Raw genomic sequence first — 22,461 nt, 5'->3', positions numbered from 1 at the left:
GTGCTAACTCAGCTTTTTACTACATACATAGCAACTTACATTTACCAAGAAATAGTACTTCTCTTTTTTTCTTGACGTCCATGACACTAATCCAGACTGCTGAATTAAGAGGAAATATTGCAAGAGGTTCAATCAATCATCAGAAAATGATTAATTGTAATGTCAACTACAGTAACCCTGTAGCCACACAGATGGGATTCGAAACTGGGGAAGACAGAATAGCAAACTAGCAATCCTGGAAGAATTACTGATGCTGCTCTTCTTTGGCCAACAGGTATAATGCCATCATGAGAAGAACAAAAACAGTTAATGTTAGCCAAAGTCAAAAGTAAGAGCACAAAATCACCCTACAGCACACTCTTGCTAACAACGTTATCTGTTAATGTTACCTAAGTATATTAGCTACTATGTCTAACTATTGTACAGTGCTAACCTACAATTCCTGGTCTGTAGTGAGTTAGCCAGCACAGCTGTGCGTTTCATATCACCAAACATTCAACGTGTTTAATTTGATACCAGTACCATGTTGTTATGATCACAGAGGGCAAAGCAGCTGTGACACGACAGCCTTGTCTTACGCTCTACCCTCGAGCTCCTATGACTACAAGCACTGCGCTGTTTCTGATTCATCCAAAATGCACTCCAGCAATCACATCGCTGCATGTAAAGGAGGCGGGAACAAAGCGAACAAACACCAATAAAAATTCTATTTCTCATCTAGTGGGAACATGAGGGATTTAACCCTTTGTAGAGCCAATGGAAATTATATTTGATTTAAAAGCATATGCAATTAATATTGAATGAGCGGTGGAGACAATTCTAGGTAATCAGAAAAGTGGTAGGGATATATCCCCACCATCCCGACCATAAATTACACCCATGGGGACTCTTGAAATCAGTTTTAGCACATCTCGTGCCCAAGAAGTCTTCCATAAAGACCTTTGTACAGTCACAGTTTTTTTCCAGGTTCAAATTTATGAAAAAATATTGTGAGTATTGGACTGTCTGCCCTACCTAACTGTCAGCATAGTGGGCCTATAAAACTGGGAGTTAGAACTCAGACACACTCTGACAGCAGAAATAGTTTTTAATAGAAGGGAAAAGCAAGGAAACCACTGCTGCAAACACTTGCAGACACTGCATTTCAGACAAACATCACAAGACATCTGAATGCACAAACACTGCTGTATAAGAAATATAGTGTTGGTTCCACAGTTGTATACACAGAGTCAATGCTATAAAACTCTTGACTGAAAGTGGTTGCGGTTCCCTGAGAGCTGGACAATATGGTCAGGTCTATGCAACTGTGTCTAACGAATGAGATCAACAGGATGCCAACAATCCTGAGAAAGACGCTGCACTTTTCTTGTGCCCTCTCTCTGTCCATGATAAAGATCAAGATCCTCAGCAGCTACAACTGCAGCTCATAGACATGGTGATTATACGATGTGCTTTTATCAAGGTCTTGACAAGAGAAATATCCCCATGTAAGAAGCCACGCAAAGAGAATGCTGAGCTTGTTCATGAACTTAATCTGATAAATCTGAAAATCAAATAAACTTGACTGACTGCCACCTACTTGAGATACTGAGACTGTTAACAACAGCTGTGTCTGCGGCATAATAAGGCAGGCTTGTCCCATGGGGGTGTCCAACCACAGAATAAAAACATTAAGTCAAGCAATAAAACACACAAACAAAAAATATGGAATGTACCTGTAGGCCTTAAATTATATATTAGGTTTAATAATAAGATTATTTTAAGTTTAAAAAAGAACAAAATAATGAATGTTACAACAAAAGAGCAAAGGTTACTTACTAAATGTAAATGTTGAACACATTTACGTGATTTGTGTAATCAGTTCAACCTTTCTGCAGTAACCTTATTTCTTAAACGTTATTAAACAAGAAACTTTTCTGTGTGTGTGTGTGTTTTACAGTGTGTCTGACAGTTTTCATGGTGGAAACTGATTTTTTTTTGTGGGTTTTGTGACAAAATTACAAGTAGCTTGTTTTAAAATTTGCTTTTTAAAACACATTAGATAAGCACTGGTACAAATCCATGTTTTTTTACAAAATGTCATAAAAAATTAGACTTGCAATACAGATGGTAGTAATCATTAGGCAGCAAAGTTTTTCCAATCGGGCCCCTTATAATTCTTCTTTCGTACATACATTGCATGCATTTGTGTTTTCAGTCATGCTTACAAACCTGCAAGAAGGCTACACACAGATTAATAAAAGGACAACAATAGCTATTTAAAACTTGCTTTAAAAGACTGACGGCCATAAACATATGTTGCAAAGCTATTAACTATAGCCATCCCTCACATTTGTTAGACATGTGTCCTGAACCATTTGCACAAAAAACTAAAAAACCCTGAAACTAAAAATATTAGTTCTTCTGACAAAAGTTCATTTTGTTTACATTCTCACATACACGCAAACAGATTTGTATTGTTTCACATTGTGGGGTGAATGTGAAAATGAAAACAAGAAGTGCAGAAGAGAGATGTGAAGAAGTGAAGGAGAGAGATGGGAAAGCTATCTTTTAGAGCAGCGGTGAGAAAGTTAGGGTGTAATTCTTGTGAGGATTAGTTTCAGCTGATTTCAAATGAGGGGGATTGACTCTTTTGTTCCAGCTTCACCAGGAAGGTCACTCCATCATTGGGGAGCCAAGAATGACAAGACTAAAGGGGAAGAAATGACCTGGTCGACTCAAGAAAAGACCCCTGACAGCACAGTATCACAGCTTTTAAAGTCCTACTCCACTCAAAAACATGTTTTTCTTCTTGTTCCTACAGTTGGATGTTTGACACTTTTTCCACTTTAACCTGCTGAAAGAGTAAAGTTTCTCTGTGCTCATTGTAAATCCAATTTGAAGGTGTGAGCCTTCAAGCGTGATTTGTGACATCACAAATAGTTTGGAAGCCAATCGTGGTCCAGTATGCAACTTACACAAGTGTGATATGGAAACTTGAAACCTCAAGTGCGCAAACACTGAGAATAGACTTTACAGTGAAATTACAGACATAGTGTGTCTAGTAGTTCAACTTAAGAAATTAAAAATGTTTTAATGTTTATAGATTATTAGAATTAGAATAGATAGATTTTATGAGGGGGAAGGAGTAGATGTCATTCTAAGGATTTTAACAAGATAATTTAACCACATCAGACATAAATTCTTATTAAAGGTGGAGTCTTTTATATTTATCTTAAAGCAGGTCTGGAGGGGATCTTAAAATTATTACGATTATGTCATGTTCAGTTCAAAAGATGGATTGATTACATCTATTTTTCAAGCAGAAACATCACTTTTATGTCTTTTTTCAAAACTAAAACAACCTCTTTTGTATGTTAGAGAGACCACTTAAAAAGGACAAGCTCATTCATCCTTATCATAACTTTGCACTTGTGTGGTATGAACAGTACTTACGAGCACTGAGGAACTGTAAATGTACGCCTTGCTATATTTTCAAAATGTCTGCATATACTATAATTAGTTTCTTCCAAAGAGTTGATATTTTTAGACATATCAACATCACTAACACTGTTATTTCGAAATGTATTTATTCATGTGTGCCATAAAACTATATAGAAATTACTGACTGAGCTGACAAACTACATTATATTTTAAAAATAGGGCACTGGGCTATAACCAACCAAGTGAAACAAACTAAATGAGGCACTAAACAGAAAGGTCAGCCACTAGCACCATTATATTGTACTGGTGTGTTTTTAGCGTTCACACCACATTACACATAACCTCTAACCTACAACTGAAGTCAAGAACTTCAGCTACGACATAAGCTTCATGTGCTTCAATGATGTGTTTTCCAGGTCGCAGCAGCCAGGCTTCAGTGGTCTCTAAATAACTCGCTCTACCTTAGTGATTGTTGACAGGCTGTGTTCTTGAGCCTGCCAGCGATCTAAAATCAAGGTTTGCATTAATGCTGTAAACTCACGCAAGCCTTACATGAATAATTTACAACAGGCCAGAATGTGAGTAATGACTTTAATCTGTGCATTATTTTCGTACTCTTTGTCCTTTTAACTCCTTGTTCTCCTTGCAGATGAAAGAGGTCAGGGCTCTGGCTTGTTTGCCTGTTCCATTATCTCCAGCCTCTAATGTCAGTGGTAAATTTCAGCAACCCAAACAAAGATAAACACAAAGCCCATGGTCCCAGAGGTGGCCGCGACTGTTCAGCATCATCCCAGTCAAACCAGGGGCATCTATCTAATCAGCCATCTGATGAGGCCATCTCTGGGGAGCTCACTAACTGGGGTCAGGTCAGAGCCTAAAATATTGTCCCCTGCCAGTTGCACAGGCTAAGCAATTTTATCAACTGCAAACAACATACAGGACCAGACTTAACAACCCAAACGTTTTAGAGTACTAACATGTCGAGTGCATGCTATACAATTTGTAATACACACTGAATACCCATTCAGTTATGTTTCTGCTCCTAAAACAACACAAACATTACATTTTGGATAAATAACCTATTTATAAGATACTGATCACACACCTTTGTGTATCCAGTAGAAAATTTTGAATGAATGAAATAAAGAAACTGTATTACTAGGTCTGCATAACAGCCATCATGTACACACGCTGAGCCTCTGTACACACACACACACACACACACACACACACACACACACACACACACACACATCTGACTCATACATTTTCGGTTTTATAAAGCTGAGAGTAAAGCCGGTGTTACAGTAGGTGCACCCTCTGTAATCAGAGGGTGCACGTGTAGGCTCTGTGTGGACATCCTTGTACCTCCAATTTGTTGTGACAATCAATAGATGCCAATCTACTGCGCATATGTGGAACACGTCCTCCAAGTGGACTCCAGACAGTAGTATTAACAGAACTACCACACTTCCGTGGTGCCCACAGATGTCTGTGTACGCATCCGCTTAGGAGTATAATCAGGGCTTCACACAGAGAACAAATGACGGTTACACTTGTATTCTGAAGTTTGGTCCCTTACACAGCATGTTCTTTTTCTTCGAAGTGCACTTTAACCTTCAATTTTGTCCAGTTTAGAATTACAATTTTTAAACTTTCAAAAAAACAGTTACTGGACCACATCTATAAAAGATATTGCAGAGAAAGTCTAAAACTCTAACAATTAGATACATCTGTTAAAAATGTCCAGGTTCAAATTGTAGAAAATTACCTCCAGCTTTGCATAAATTAGAATAAAGTGATTCATCAAAAATTCTAATTTATTACACAAACTGATGCACAACGAATTAGATTTTTATAACTATGTTTTGCTGGTTATAGTCATTTACTCTCATTAACCTTTATTCCATCATGCTCGAAGTTTTTTTGTCAGTTTTAAGCATGTAAAAGTTCCATTTTTATAAAATGGAGGCACTGATATACAATTCAGTTGCTTACATTATTTTTTTTTATTACATTAAGGTTTACAGGCACTTTAAATGATATAACTAGAGTAACTGAAAAATCAACTGGCTGACTAAAGATGTGTCAAATAGAGCAGACACTGCTCTTTAAAAACAGTTTCACCTCCTTACAGCTACACAAATGATATTGACATTATAGTTCACCTAATATTTTCTTTCCTGGCATTCCATAGTTCATCATGTTTGGAAATCTGCACTTTTTTAGAAACATCAGTGGAGTCCAGAATGAAATGGAACATGTAAGCATGTACAGTACGTATGTATGTGTTTATTTATATTATTTAACCTGCCAGTATCAATGTTAAATTCATTTGTGTTTTAGGCACAAAAGACAGAAATATTAAACTCACAGGTTTATACTTTTATCATTCTGCTGGGTGGCGCTCAAATCTAATTTTGCCTAGAGACTCGTAAAGGCCTGGGGTGATCCTTGCTGTTTACACAAGGCTTTACAAATGTATTTCATCTAAGATTTATTCCTTTTACTATGTTCTGGCCTGCTGTGGTTCAGTGCAAGAAACAAAAATGAGCTGCTCTCTCAGAAGCAGAAACATTAGGTTACTGTTGTAGTGTAATATTATGATCTCTTGTCTTTGAGCTGTTGAAGACAGATGGATGGGGAGAGAGAAAATATATCTTTTGAATGTCATGCACCAGACAGCACTGCAAGGAACATTTCTGGGTCTTAAGATTCAGAGCCTAGAGCAGACTTCCTTTCTTACAGCTCACACAGTACAAATCTCTCAGAAACAAGGGTGTCTGAGTGATCTGTCAAAAGCAAATGTCAATCTTTTTTGTCATCCACACTCAGGGTTCTCGCTTGCAAAAGTCCCCAAGGGGAGCTGAATCTCAGCCGCCTCTTTCTTGCTCTCATCCTGCAGCCATACCGTCACCAAAGCCAGGGAGGAAGTGTCACATCAAGCCGCTGTGCCTCTGACAAGGGTTTGTAGGAGGAAAAAAAAACACTATTTACACAAACAAACTGACATGCATCACACACACACACACACACACACACACACACACAATGCCCTTGCAGCTTCCCATAAATATCCTACAAGATGCAACTTTCCCCCATGAGCCACAGAACGCTCTCTCTCTCTCTCTCTCTCTCTCTCTCTCTCTCTCTCTCTCTCTCTCCAGTCCTCCTGTCAGACAGGTGCCTACGCAGCTGCCCGTCAGCATCCCTCAGCACAGCCGCCTGTCTGTCCAATGACAACATGCTCTGTCCTTCGGTCTCAGCACTCAGTTTACACAGTCAGATAATGCACAGAGCCAATTGTAGCCCAGGTGTCTACTGTAAAAAATAAAAAGTGAAGCTTTCATGTTGCAGGTTTGAGCACTTTAAATATGTTTATGTAACACAAGGCTGCAGTTTACATATATTCCAGTTTGTTAGCAGAGATTTTATATTTTTTTCTGAGCTACTGTACATGTTCATGTAATTCTGCATAAAAACTAAACAGCTTCTTAAAATAATGGTGGACAGTAGAGATCACACAATTACAACCACATCCATGGTGTTGCATGTCTGCAAACACATCTAGCAGACCACAGAGGAAAGTATGTGTGTGGCTGCGGGAGGAGGGTGTCTGTATATAAGATGAAAAAGACCTATAAACATTTAAATGTTTGCAATCACCAGCTGCTCCGTCTAGATAGCCTTCACATCCTGGTGCACTGCAGTGTCAAAACCTAAATGCACAGAGGATGTGCTCCGGTAAATATTTTGATTCAGCTCCATCATGTAGTGTACACACACATCATGCTTTGACTTGCAACTTACATTGCCCATCTGATTTAAAACTCCTGCATTTATTTTTAGACCGACAAGGGAGAATACAAGCTGGAGGGGGAAAAAAAGGGGATTTGAAAATGAAATAAATAAATAAGAAAATTTCCAGCAGTAGACATAATGATAGGAAGCACTATGTTGATGCTTTTTTTTTTTTTTTTTTTTTTTAAATCAAGCAGCTATTCAGGTCTCTGGTGAAGCTCTCGCGCTTGCTTACACAAGCAAAAGCTTTCAGTGGCATCTGCAGCTGCATTCATGCTTTACAGGTATGCTGCAGGCTCTTCACACAACTGCCTCTGGCGAAGTAGCTCCGACTCCAGGTGCACCTTCCCCTCGACACTTCTCAACACCACCCTCACTACTTCCAGTGTCGGTGACAGCGACGCAAACACGGGTCTCGGCTGATAACCATCCCTTAGACGGTCACTATACACATTTGTAAGGGACACAAGTAGCCCTTTAAACCCTCCAATAGCTCATGCCACTGTACCTCACCTCTGCTTCCGATTAGTCTAATACTAATATCCTAACACCTCCTAAAAGCTGCCAGACAACCTCCCACTCAACCATCTTCCATATATACCACCTATCAAAAACTGGCTTTATGTTTTCCTTTCCCTGTCAGCAAGTTATAAGAGACCTATAGCCCTTTATTCAACACTGCCATCTTTATTCTTTCAAATGGGATCAAAGACTAACTGGAATAATTCCTCCAAGCTCTAGGCTTTATCTTCTGAGCAGTACTGAGTGACAAGACGAAGCTGTATTTTATCCCATGCTCTGTCACTGTTTTTCCCCATCTACCATTGTACTGCTTGATTGTACTCTTATGAGTCACAGAACCACACCTGCGCCCATGTGTTAAGTACTGACAAATAAAAGCCCAGCGTCCATTTACACAACAAAGAGATGTAACCCGTGAGGCAACCATTCTTTGCCTCCCTCCCTCTGTCTGACAAGACCTCAGATATATCACTTACTTAAGAGGAAGGCGGCACACGTTCCTGCTGCTGCCAGAGACTGCTTCTCTCCCTCATGCTCTGACAAACTTCTTTTCAAATACAAATCCAGAAACAAAACACATGCCAGCCTTTTATGTTCCGCAGCCTGTTCCATATTTGATTTCAGAGTAACAGCAGTAGAGGTGACGATTATCAAAGCTCTGAAAGGCAAATCCAGTCTCAGACTCCCTCAGCAAAAAAAACAAAAAAACAAAACAGAAACCTTTCATTGTTTAACAAAAGAAAAAGCTGGGATTTGGTAAACCAGTTGCTTCTTATTAAGAGGAAAAGAAAAAAAATCATTGTCTTGTACCAGTTCTAGGAATTTAAGGCAAGGCTTAATAAAACCTTTGTCAATCCACCAGGGTTTTAACAATGAACATCTGACTTACTGATTTATGCATATTAATGAACTCCAACACCCCCTTGTCTAAGCGAATGCAAGCTGAGCTCCACACTTCTCTGCATCCTAATGGTTTCTGCTCCACCGGGATCATTACCAATAGAAATTTCAGATATTCTGTGCTATTAATCTCTGTCTGTCCTCCTGTTCGGCTACGTAATGACTAATTAAACATCAAAAGAGCAGAGCTGGGGATCCGCTCTGACAGCCTCTCTTTCTCCCAGGAGAGGCTGTGAGGAGGCTAGACTGTGACAGGGCAGCACTAAAAATCAATCACCTCGAGGTACACATGTGTATGCACACACGCACGCACACACACACACACATTCATGCATGTACACACACACACACACACACACACACGCACACACACACACACACACACATATGCACTAAAAACTGACACAAAAGATGGAACCTGCAGAGACGTTTCCATATTAACATTAAACAACAAATATGAAAATTCACAACTTTGCTTTGTAAATAAACTGTCTTTGAAAGGCCCACAAAAACAACTGAATTCCCATCCAAGAAGTGTGGCGATGATGTTGAGAGCGCTCTTTGTGTGTAAGTGTTGAGAGGGTGGGCGTGTGAGTAGCATAGATGTGTGTGTGTGTCTGCTTAAGTAAGCTCACTGTGAAATCTATTTATATGAGAGGTAGATGATCTTCCACTCACAGATGAAGGCAGGCCAGGAGGGACCTTGCGAACCTTTTTTGTTTGTAGAGGATCTGTGGAAAGATGAAAGCAAGTCTATTCATTCACAGGCAAAAAAAAAAAAAAGAAGCAAGTATGAATGTGCTGTGAACAGATTCTGGAGCATCAACAACATTCATTTTGTGGTATTGCTTTGTGTTGAGTATTATTTTGGAATAAATTATAATTTCCACATGAAAAACCATTAAAAGGAAATTACATTACCAGATATGTTTACTTTACATTCTCATTTTGTAATGAAGTAATAAAATAAACCTTTTTATGTCCAAACCTTCCCTCAACCTGTTTTGTCTAATTACAACGTTTTCCTGCAATGATATAATTCTGCCAAACTGCAGTCATCTTCACCCCAAACTGATGTGTTGATATTGGTAAACTGATATGTGGTCAAGCAGTGGACTAGTGAGAAAGCAACATTTTTAAAGGGGACCTATGATTTTCTGCCATTTATATACTGTTTAAATTACATATTTCTATGTTAAACATGGTCAAAGTTTCAAAACTTGAGGTTAATGTATTTTGAGGTGTGCTAAAGCCTGGGCTTTTGACTTGATGGCAGCATCTTCAAGTGAAAAGCCCAGGCTTCAGCCTGCTCTGAACGATTTGTTTGCAAAGTGACATCTACTTCCCCATTGAACCGACATCAGATTGTTCGCACATGCCCACAAACTGAACGTCTGTTCCGTGGTCTTTGTTGCTATGGTTCTTCCACTAGTTGTTGACATTTTGAGTGAAGAATGAAAAAACTGGTGTAATCCTCCTACTACTTCTTTGTTTACGTTGCCTCTGGAGCTAGCAGACGTCTGCTAGACGCAGCTTCCTGCTCATTTGTGTGTGTGGGTGGGGTGGACAGGAGCTAAAACAGCCTGTTTTAGACAGAGAGGCTGAACTGAGGGGCTGCATAAAGGATCAATATAAGGAAGTAATAAGTAAATAAATTTGTTGGGTTTTTGAACTGTAAATCATGGAAATATATTCCAGTAGAGCCACAGGATAAAAATACAGACAGGAAATGTGTATTATACGTCCCCTTTATAAGCTTGTTTTCTGGGTTTTTCTTATATACAGTCTGACCATGTTGGTGATAATAAAAGCTATTTCAGGAGCTCTGTGCAACACTGCCAACTGTAAAGTAGATGCTACAGGGGCACTAAGTGAAAAGAAGAACCACTTGCTAACAGGAAGATAACATTTTCCTTCTGCGTGCCTCGCAGTTGTCTTTTTTTCATTAATATTTCAGAACATACCTTTCGTTCTTTTTTCAGTTATGTTATGTATCAAGTATTCATTTGGATTCATTTATTTTAAGGTTCTGATTATTTTAAATAGTGTGACTACATTTATGCTTGAGGAAAAGAAAAAAAATATTTTAACGAAAACTACAGAATCATTTTAGGGCATTTTTAAAATAATGATTGAGGCGGCACTGACCAATGGGCGGAGTATCTTGTAGAGGACGTCTTCTGGGATTGGCCGCAGTGAAGGAGTAGAACGGAGCAGCTGACTTCCCCGGCGTAGTCACTGAACTAGGACTTGCCAACCCGATGTCTGACCTAAGAGAAGACTGAAAGAGAAAACAAACACACAGATGCTTAAAACTAAAGGCAAATAGGTTTTTATTGTCAGGAGTGATTGTGTGTTTACTTGAGTTGTTTGCAGTAAAAATAATCTTATAGTCAGCAAGCAATTTCATGCCTCATAATTTTTTAAAATGTCTTTTTATTATACAATCCACACTTCCTAAATAAAACATGCCCAAACATCGTGTATCACTGGTAACACCGTTACACACAGTAATACGTTTTACTCAGCCCCCTCCTAAATTTTCTGGCAGAAACCGTGTAGCTGGTATAACAGGAGTAACATATCACATAATATATAAGGTAATATGTAACTCCTGTTTATTCTATGTCACTGTGTCAACGTTTGAAAGCTCACCGTGTCATCCTCTCACCAGTATCTTTTTGACCTCTACCACCCCAACAAAATGGGTTAAGAGGCCCATTAAGAGCTTGGTCTAATTAGAGTAATCAGCTGCAGACCTCAAGCACGGCAGGGCAGGAATCACGTGAGCGAGTACAACTCAGAGCTATGTGTAGTAGTTGGCTTGTAAACTTGGATCATGTGCCCGCTGGAATCCCCTTTGCAGGCTGAGGATTGACACAGTGACCACTGTAACCTTTGTAGCAGATGTTTAAAACTGACCTTTGATTTTGATTGACAACTGGTGCTACCGAAATGGAAACAATTCCAAATAAACTAAAGTTAGTGCAGATATTAGTGGACTGTAGATAAGGAATATGTGAAAGGTAGTATAAAAGAAAAAATAAATAATTTCTCTGACTTAAAAAGTAGGTCATCAAAACTGTCAGACACAACGAGGCACACTCGTAATCCAAAAATAAAAAAACAGGTTCTGTAAAATGACAATCTGTCACAGATGCACCAGCGCTGACACGGCACAACAGACGCACCTCTGCTTCTGCTGCTGCCTTTGTTCAATGATATTGAATCCCTGCAGCAACACTGAGTCTGGCCTCTTTTACACTAGCTCTTCAGATAGAAACCAATAACAAGTCGTGCAAATTAGGATGCTTGTGATCATCTCTGACCTGTGACACTTCTGAATTAGTTTAATTTAGTCGCTAATCAATTGGTGCTTTTGTTCTCACAATTAATCAGAGGATCAAATTCTGTAAGTCTTTGTCATTAGTGACATTACACTTTACAGACTTTACAGATTTAATGAGTATATATATATATATATATATATATATATATTTATATATACACACACACACATGAATAGATATATAGAGGTTACACTAATAGTAATATTCAAGTTTATTTATATATATTTTTATATATAGTACTTTTCTTAACAAAGTGCTTAACAGAAAAGAAGAAAGAATTAACAAACTGCAGTTAAAACAAGAACAAACAGAGATAATAAAACACCAGGAAATAAAATGAAGTTGATGAAGAACATAAACAGTCAAGAGTGGGATAATAAAATACAGCAACATATCAAACATTCATAAAATCCTTCTGATAAAAGAAAATGTTTTAAGATGAGATTTAAAAGACACTAAAGATGTCGCCTGTCTGATCTCGACAGATCGACTGTTCAGATGTACAGATCTAACAGTAAAAAGGCTCAGTCACCTTTGGTCACTAGCCGAGACCTGGGAATAACCAGCCGAGGCCCATTCACTGATCTAAGGGAACACCCAGGCACATAGGGAGTCAATAAGTCCTCGATGTAATTTGGAGCACGGTCATTTAATGCTTTAAAAGTAATCAGTAGAAAGAACAGGTAAGTTGGCAAGTATAGGAGTAATATGCTTGTACATCTTAGTGCCAGTCAAAATCCGGGCAGCAGCGTTCTGTACCAGTTGGAGTTGGTGAATGGAGCTCTGACTGACGCTGGCAATAAGTTCATTACAGTAGTCCAGGCAGGAAAAAATGCATGTATGACCTTACGTAGAGCAGCAGGAGGCAGGAATAATCTGATTTTGGAGATCTGCATCCAAAATTACTTACAAGATTTCAAGCAGCCTGCTTAATATTTTTGGTTAGGGAACCAAGCTTACTATAAAGCAGGCTGGTAGAATTTGTGGGACCAACTACTATGACCTGAATCATCATTAAACTTTAAAAAGTTTTGTGACATTTAATATCACCTGGGTTGTTGGACTGAAGAGGGACTTACAGTATAACTGCGTGTCATCCACGTAACAGATGTTCAGAAATTCAGGTTTGCAACGTTTACAAAATCATTTGCACCTGACCTCTGACAGGCGGAACTTAATGAACAAAAAAGTCTGAATCAATATCACAGCAGGGCTCTTTTCTGAGCCTCAGAGGTCATGTGCAATATCGGGCGAGTGCCAAGTAGCCATGTGGCAAGTAGATCATGAGATCAATTATCTTATTCAATTATATGGATTAACCAGTTGACAAAACCAGCTTAAAGGCTTATATTTAAGGCTGTGAATCAGTGCTTATAAGGTTTTAAAAACATAAAAAAATATTCAAAATACATGTACTGTTACCGCTCCAGTGGTTATTAAAAACTGCTGTTATAATGTTGATGGATTATCTGAGGAAAGAGATGGCTTTTCAATCTTTTTGTCTGTTTTCTTAGACCAGAGAGGATCCATCAATCATACTGTATCTCTGCAGCTGCAGGTCTGCACACATTCCCAAGCTCTTCATCAAAATCTCACCTGGTATCAACATCATGGCTTTAATCAATAAAAAAAACAACTTTGAGCAATTATTGTTAGTGTCTGAACTAAAGTGTCAAAGTATTTGATCATATATCGTCATGTTTGAGAAAGCCGAGATTCCTTCACATTGCTTTGCATTGCCATTTTTGTAAAATAAATAAACAAAATGTAACTTGGGGCTACATCTTGTCAAGCTTTAGAAACTAACAGTAAGATCTTAAAATCAAATCTAAAATTAACAGGAGGCCAAAGAAAATCTGCCATGTTTGTGGTAGTTACAGTCAAGGTAGTTGTTGCTTAAAAAGGAATGAAGGGATTTACAGGAATCCAAGCTTGACTAAAAAAAAGGCACAGATTTCCTTTTTGAAATCAGTGGAAGAGAAGCAAACCAAATTTTACATTTTACATTTAAGAGTTGTAGAAAACATGACTAAACAACATTTCTTACTTACTGTAAGAGTCAAAACTCAGGCGTATATCAATGTTTTTTCCATATATGTCTCTCTGGAACAAACAGGGGGGTTACTTCAGTAGCTGTTTTCTTGTCATACTAAAAACAAATAGTCGTAATGAAATCGATAGTTGGGCTTGTTGAGCTTTAACTGCTCACTCTAACATACTGATTTTGTTGCCTCTCCTTTCTGTGAGACTACCTACAGCCATTCAGACACTATCATCTGACTTGTTTTCATGTAAAATAGTTTTATTGGAACTTGTGAATATAGAAGCTGACTTAAATCAGAGTTATACAGTGTATGTCTCTACTTTGATAGAAACCTGGGGAGCATCAACAGCTGATAAGAAACTCACCTGGCAGCCAGATGCTGCAGGATCCCTCCCATAGCCATGAAATGAAGCTCTCTCTGATTTACCTGGAAAAACAAAGAGCAGTTGTTATCTTTTATGAAACCTAGAAACTAATGTGTTCTTTATGGACCATAAGTTGTATGCAGTTGTTCCTCTTTAGTTTATTATGAGACCCACTGCAATGCAAAAGTTACGAGGAATCACTGTAACATTAATACCAAACCATCACACTGTCTAGAACAACAACACTTTTACAGCCGGACACTAAACAGCCACATTGGAGGATTAAAGGTTTAAGTCCCAGTGACACCCAACAGTTATAGAGAGTGGAAGACAGTTATAAGTTGCTTTTCCACATTACTGCAGCCAGTAAGATGCCTACATGATCGCATGTTAAGAACAACTGTATTTATTAATAGTAAAATAAAAAGTATTGTACAGGACCTTAAGATATGGTTTGATTTTTATACTATGATCACAATACAATTAAATTACTTTAAACAATGATCAAAACCAGTATAAACTATAATGAATGTTTCTAATTTTATGGATTTAGAGATACATAAAGGCAAAATTGATTTTCATATTTATATTCCCCTTTCTGAGAAAATTAAACATAAATAACACACTTCTACTTGTTATAGTACACTGACATAGGATGTAAACAAAGATTTGTGAATTTTCAGTGTTACTAGCTTTTAAAACAGTTATATCAAATAAACTCATAGAAACGGGGATCCATCAGGTCCTGTTGACCTGATGGATCAATATGACACTAAATGTACAAAACTACTGAACATACATTCGCTGGTTTAGACAAGTGGGACCTTCATAGTTCTCATAACTGGAGCAGAACGGTTCTTTGCAGGGACAAAAAGTAAGTGAAAGTCTGTAAAGTCACTTTTCTGTATGCAAAACGTGTTTTTACTGATGGAGTAATAATTGTAAGCAAGAGTCTTTCTATCAGTGTCACATCCAGCGTGCACACCTCAAAAGGAGGCTCCTGAGCAGCCATCAGGGGAGAGATAAAACTTACAGCACACAACACACATGAATCATACTCATCACAATATCCAAACTCAGCAGTTTTACTCCCCCGGAAAAACAAACAAACAAACGAGAGCTCCTGTAGGACAATGATGAATAACTTTAACGGCATCATACATTATTTTTTGTCAGACTTCCAAATATTACGAGCACAGACATGAGCGCTGGAACTAAATTCTGTTTACTCTGAGGAAAAGGTAAATTTTTTTTGGTGAGTTAAAAACTTGCATAGCCTGGATCTTTTGTTACACAATGACGGATCTGAACATTGCTTTCACAAGCGCAGGTGAACAAAGGCACATCTAAGAGAATTCACTTGTGCTTATCTGAGCAGTCCTGCAGGAGACGGTTGTACTGCAACTGTGCAGATTGTCTCTAGAGACTAAGAGAGCTGAGGAAACCAGGGAAAATGGTTTAACAGGCAAAGCTGCTTCTCTTGTAACAATAATGTGATACAGTTCTGAGCCATCGCTCTTGCAAAAGGAAATAGGATTAAGTTGTCGGTTACCACCAACGTTTACTATCACGGGAGGATGATGAAACATCTCTTTTCACACAGAATTTTTATTTCTTTATTTTCTGTTACCTGTCAAAATGTCTAACGGTGGTTTAATGCAATGCATTATCATTCCTAAAATGTCTTCTGAGGAAAAGCTCTGGTCAGGTTAAGAGTAAAATATTTATTGGCAGCATGTGTTTTGTCACACACACACTGTGTCTGATGTGAATAATTGATGGCCAGTGTTGTAGTTTCAGGCCCCACCAGGGCAGACAGATGTGTCTGTGAAAACACGCTCTCAGTCCACACTTAGACACGGAGAAGTAACCACACAACTCCCCAGATACTGTGGAGCCAGACAACAGAAAGTCTACTAAGGTGCTCTGGATCCTCTGCTCTATCAACAGTGAAACCTAAACTTATGAGCACACAGTATGCAGTATGACCAGGGAATCACTGAGCACAACACCACGCATAAACATTTACTGCCATGAGAACAGAAAAGATGTTTGCTGATACTGTCCTAGCTGTTCTCATCATTGTCCTGTATTGTTCTTAACACCATGTGGCCAAAAACAACATGAAAAATCAAGTTTCTAACTGACTATTGACAAGCAATGAGAAGTTGTGTTTGTTTGTTTTGTAAAAAATATTGCAGAGGCAAAACTTCTCACAGTTTGAGAAAGAGACTAAATGACATTGGACATAAAACTGAAACTAAGTTGCAAAGGTGATGACATTAAAAAATCTCTCTCTTGAAATGAGAATGTTTCTGTATAAAAACTCTTAAAACTTTACACCTCAATGGCCCGAATGAAGAATGTAATTAATTGGTCTTTCTGCACTTTCTGCCTTTACATTTAAGTATTCACTGTTCAATAAACCCCTCCTCACATCATGTCCACAGTGTACACTTAAATCTAAAATAATCTCTTTTTTGGGGTTGTATATATTGTATAAATTATTCCCTTCTTTACATTCTGATGTTGACACTTTAAGATATCGCTACTGACAGTGCGAAGGCCCTATTGTAACTCAAGGAATTTTTCTCTAGGCTTATTTTTCTTCCGAAACAAACGTATTTTTGAGGGCCTAAACGTGCACGAAAAGTTGTTAAACTTTGCACAGACATCAGAAGTGGTGAAAAATTTGATATTTTATGGGTCTCGCAAAAAGGCGGGGCAAAATGGCTCGACAGCACACCCTAAAACATTAGGAAAATTGAACCCCTTGATACAGATTGTCGTAAAGAATGAAATTCGGTATACTTATGTATCATGACCAGACGCACCAAAAAGTCTCTTGGAGACATACCATAAGTCCAACAGGAAGTCTTCTTTTTGGATCAAAGTTGCGATTTTGACGCCAATTTTGCCATTTCCAGCCTGCATACTAACGAACTCCTCCTAGAGATTTGACCTCAGCGACTTCAAATTCAGTCAGTATCATCTACAGACCTTAGAAATGAAAAGTTATCAAAACAGTGAGTTTTCGACATTGCCAAGGGGGCGTGGCCGGATAGTGAATTTCAATCCTTTGCCATGAAAATTGAAACGGCCATGGCACGACCACGGCATACACGATTCTAAGAGACCCAAAACTTCTGTGCTTGAAAAGAGTCCCGCCTTGAACACATCAATGTGTCAATATTGGATCTGAGTCATAGCACCACATACTGGCAACAGGAAGTTTCATGTTTTACACTTTGACGCCCTGTGGGTAGCACAGTGATCAGATCCACCTCAAATTTACTCAGAATAGCCTCAAGACCTTGGAGATCGTATCTTATGAAGTTGGTGACTTTTCGTCGAAAGGTGTTGCCATGACGACGCAGCGAATTTCAATGTCTCGCCATGAAATTTCAAAGCCGTATAACTTGACTCCATGTGGTCTGATCTTTTCCAAATTTCATATGCTTGTTAAGAGTCCCGGTCTGAAGACACGTTCAGGCCCATATTTAGTGACCGTCATAGTGCCGCCTACTGGCAACAGGAAGTATCATGCATCATTCTTTGTTGTATTACTCCTAGGAAATTTGGCCCATGCACCTGAAATTGACTCAGCTACGATGTAAGACCTTGGTAATGCTACATTTAGCAGGTCATGACCCATAATCAAACGCCGTTGCCATGGCAACACATTCTTCGCCATGAAATACAACGCTGTTTTTGAGGGACTAGGGATGGGTCTACAGTCATGAAACTTGACACACACATCTGGAGTGACACCAGTTAAAATCCTGGATAGGTCATTTGCATGGGCATGGCAATATGGCTCAACAGCGCACGCTTGAAAATTTCAAAATTGAAGCCCCGCCTTCCAGATTAACGTAGAAAAATGAAATTCACAAGGCATATGTATAATGTCAAGACGCACAAAAAAGCCTCTTGGAGCCATATTGTAAGTCCTACAGGAAGTTGGCCATCTTGAAAAAACTGGTCAATTTTCGCGTTTTTTGGGCCATTTTCGGGCCTTTTATTTTAACAAACTCCTCCTACAGAACTCATCATAAGGACTTCAAAATCAGCTTGTGTCATCTAGACTAGTTCATGATCAAAAATTATTAAAAGATTTCGTTATCGTTGAAGCATGTGGCCGTGGCATGGTGTTGAGTTTTGATGTTTCGCCATGACAGATGAAATTGCTGTAACTTTAGTGTACATGGTTGGATCTGCCTGAAACTTTACATTTGATGACAGTCCCGGCCTTAACACGTCTACATGACAATATTCAGTCAGTGATGCAAACTGGCTCCATAGCGCCCCCTACTACATTTCAACGCTTCACCCCCGACAGCAGGCAGAGTAGTGGACTGAGGGAAGTGACGTTAATCTCCTCTTGCACTATCTGAAAACAGCCCGGGTCTGGAGACATCCACATGCCCGTGACAGAAGCCCTTCGACTGCGCCATGCCCCGACGTGCGCAAGGGTGCGAGGGCCCGATCATTGCTGATTGCAGCTTTAATTTGAACATGTATTTACATTTAATATGTGAAGATATTTAATGGATTAACAAGTCTGGTTGACAAAAATGCTCATATAAAATATAAGGTGAGCAGTTTCTTTGGCACAAATCATCCTATGTCCCATGATGTGGAATATTACATTACTTTCTCTAAAATTTCATTTTAATGTGCAGTATAACATGATGTATTAACAAACAGTCCTGATCTGCAGGTAAAGATGTGCATCACAAAAATATCACTTTCAAAAAACATTGTTCCACCGTGACTTTTTTTCAGTGTATTAGGACATCAATGCAGTTCAGATGTTGATGTTAAAAAAAGCTTGTGTGGGGATGCGATGTCCAAGCTTTGAATCAAGTTTAATACCCCTGTTATATGCTTCACTTATGTCTCCCACCCTCTATAAAGCTCTGCAATAAACACATAATAGAGCTGGAATGATCAGATATAATCGTTTGAGTGAACTATGTTGTTTTACTTGGAACTGGTCTGGATTTGCTTAATCCAACAAAGCTCATAGCACTCATTTGAAATTTGACAGACAGGATTGGTTCAGGAGGTGGAAACACCAAACCTTCTCGATTTATAACTGTTAGAAGCAAAACCTAAATGTACTATAGTCCATTCAGTGTAGAATATAGATCAACATCACTGCTATAATTTAAAAGCAGCTGTCTTTTAGCAACATAGAAGCCTGTTTTTTTAGCATTACGTGTTAGCAGGTTCCCCGTTTTCATTAATGGAAAATATTGTGTTGATATTGCATAATTGAATGTCTCAAATTTGTCTCCAAAAAGTAATTAAACCTATCATATTATTTACCTTAAAACTTACTATGCAATACAGTTCTGTTTAATTTATATGTATCTTGATTTCTGTGGATAAGAAGATGAGGAAACAATAACTGAGTTCATAACATGAATAATGCACAAGGTCAAAGTATCCAATCATAGGACAAAGTCTGCCAAAAAATGGACATGGCAGCCCCTAATTTCAGCTCTGTTCCCTACCCTCACCTCCCATGACGAATCAAAAGCAAGAAGAGAAGGATGCAGCAGCGCTCAGGGGACCGGCCACGTGGCAGCATACTTGGGGATTAACTTCAGTACCATGCATAGAGGTCATGGATGAACAGGTCTCTTAGTTTGTTTAGACTGGCCTTCTGAAGATGCAGCCGCTCTGACCACTTAACTGTATCCGGTATCCCATCTCTGCTCTTAGACCTGCGATATGTAGTTGGCTGCCTCGATCACTAACTCATCTGATTTCCTCCATTTTCCTCTGCAAGCCCACTGCAAACTACCAGTAAGTGTTTTCCCTTCTTCAGTAAGTAGAACAAAGATTAAAGAAACAATCTGACAAAAATATGATCATCACTTCAGAAGACAATACTTTGTTGTGTGCATAACAGAGACACAGTTCAAATCCCTGTGCAGCCTCTTGAAGAATCTGTCTTTGCAAAAATGGAGCAACGACTCAAAAACAACCCCTGTTTATGAAAATTCACTAACATTTACACTTTGCAACAACGTGGCTGAATTGCTGTTCAAATTTCAGGAGACTGCATATTTATGATGCTGAAGTAAAGTAGAACAAAGTGATATATCAAGTGGAACATATTGCTGGGTTGGCCAGCCAGGAGCCGAAATTAGCTGAATAAAATGTTTGCTTATCATGCAGTGACACAATCTCCTGTCTGACGCACATGCTGTGTGCTGTAACTCACTCTGAGGAAAATAGGCCACTGTAATAACCTGTTATATATAAATAACTTGTCCCCAATAAATAAACAAAACACAGTGTTAAATTTGAGTTCCCTGAATGAACTACGTCAATTTGAAACAAAACTTATCAATCAAAGACATATGAGTTACAGTCCCATTATTACACATGCTTTGTTTTCCTTCCCTGAACAAACATGTGTGATCACAGCCTCACAACTAGAGCAATACTAATACTGTTATTATTATTTCTTGAGTAGGCCCATTTCCTCTGTGCAGGACTACGTGGGACTAATGTGTTTTTTTAAGTGTGTGTGTGTGTGTGTGTGTGTGTGTGTGTGTGTGTGTGTGTTTGTGTGTTTGTATATGTGTGTTGCAGGCCAACTAATGGGCCTAAAGAGCAGTGACTGATAGAAAGCAAAATTAATTTTCTGCCTTAAAACAGCACAGATGCAAGAGATACTAAATGTAAAATGCAATGAGTAAAGAGGCTTTAATTACTGCCATCACCATCAATAATACAAATTTAAGTATGCAGACTGCCGTTACATAGTATATCAAAGATGCAATGAAAAATCAATCTCATGAGGAAAAAAAAATCTATTAAATATTCAGTGAAGCTGCTTATTAGCATATAATTCTGTGGCGTGAAGGTGTGACAATGATTGTTGAAGCATTTCACTGCAGAGGAGAATCTATATTCAACAAAATGTTTCCTGGCAGACATATTAACACTGGAAAAAATGAAATGCTGACAGCCCTGCTTTGCTTTATCAATACATTTTTAGTTGCGTCATTTAGTTTAAGTTATATCCACAGTTGCATGTTTCCTCATTTGGCTCTCAAATAATTTTTAGTGGTGTTAAGTTATTCTTAAACTCAGGCTGCTTATCAGCTGGACTAACGCTGCTCATTAGCAGTTTATAATAGTCAGAACATAAAATCCTGCAGCCATGAAACCACTTGGAAAAAGAATTTGCCAACTGGATTCACACAATCAAAGTTGTGCAAAGATTTGAGCGTCAAGCTAAATCCCACAATGCTCCTTCAATACAAAATACAAATGTGTTTAGAATTTCTCACAATTTTTTTTTTCAAAACAGTGGATAGATCTAATTAAAATACATTATTAAATACACAAAGTCCACACACTGTAAAACCACTACTGGCAGCAGTTATGGCATTGGGTTTTCTTGCCACCATCTGTATCAGCTTTTCACATTTAAGTATGTGCATTATCTCCCGCTGTAACTAGTAGATTTGCGCTGATTTGGTCAAATTGGATGCCGAGCATCTGTAAACAGCTATCATGAATTAATTCAACTGATTTTAAAGGCATTCAAGAATTGCTATAATTGTGCCACTTGAGTACTTTCACATACTTGCTGTGAAGCCACTCTAGACTCTATTTAACTGTAGGTTAGCTTGGCACTATGAAGCAGGATATCCTTAATAATTTGCCAATATCTGGCTAATTATTTGGCCCCCACAGCCTGATGCTGCTACAGTATCATCACAGTTTGCAGCGAGGACGGTATCATCTGTGTGAAGAGCTGTGCCCAGTCTCTGCTAAATATAGCACTTTGTATTTGAGTTCAACTATTGTTTAGCCAGACTCAAGAATCTTTTGCCTCATGCTTTCAGTCTTCTTGTTGTTTTTTTCCACACTCCAGGCTACTGTCATGTGTCTTTCATCAGGAGTAGCTTGTTTCCACCCTTTCTGCCATACAGTCCAAATTTTACAAGTGTTACACTGATATCTTATTCTTCTGGCAAGGTCTCTCGTTGCAGCCAAGGAAGAGCATAGTCTTGTCAGTATTCATTTA

The 22,461-nt window shown here is 38.6% G+C and overlaps 1 protein-coding gene across 6 annotated transcripts in view; it reads right to left on the bottom strand.

Annotated features, from left to right (window-relative positions):
* The window catches only part of tcf12 (transcription factor 12), an 88,321-nt gene that overhangs the window by 29,981 nt on the left and 35,879 nt on the right, over positions 1 to 22,461 (bottom strand). For all 6 annotated transcript variants that reach the window (XM_042421016.1, XM_042420930.1, XM_042420690.1 and 3 more), the window contains exons 6-8: positions 14,406 to 14,467; positions 10,795 to 10,927; positions 9,325 to 9,377 (exon numbers count right to left, since the gene is read on the bottom strand). In XM_042421016.1, the coding sequence (XP_042276950.1) occupies positions 9,325 to 9,377; positions 10,795 to 10,927; positions 14,406 to 14,467 (248 nt within the window). The remainder of the gene's footprint in view (positions 1 to 9,324; positions 9,378 to 10,794; positions 10,928 to 14,405; positions 14,468 to 22,461) is intronic.

The sequence above is a fragment of the Thunnus maccoyii genome, chromosome 1, assembly GCF_910596095.1.
Source record: "Thunnus maccoyii chromosome 1, fThuMac1.1, whole genome shotgun sequence".
NCBI classification, from domain to species: Eukaryota; Metazoa; Chordata; class Actinopteri; order Scombriformes; family Scombridae; genus Thunnus; species Thunnus maccoyii.
Note: the sequence above shows the minus strand (reverse complement) of the source record. Positions and strands in the feature narration are given on the sequence as shown.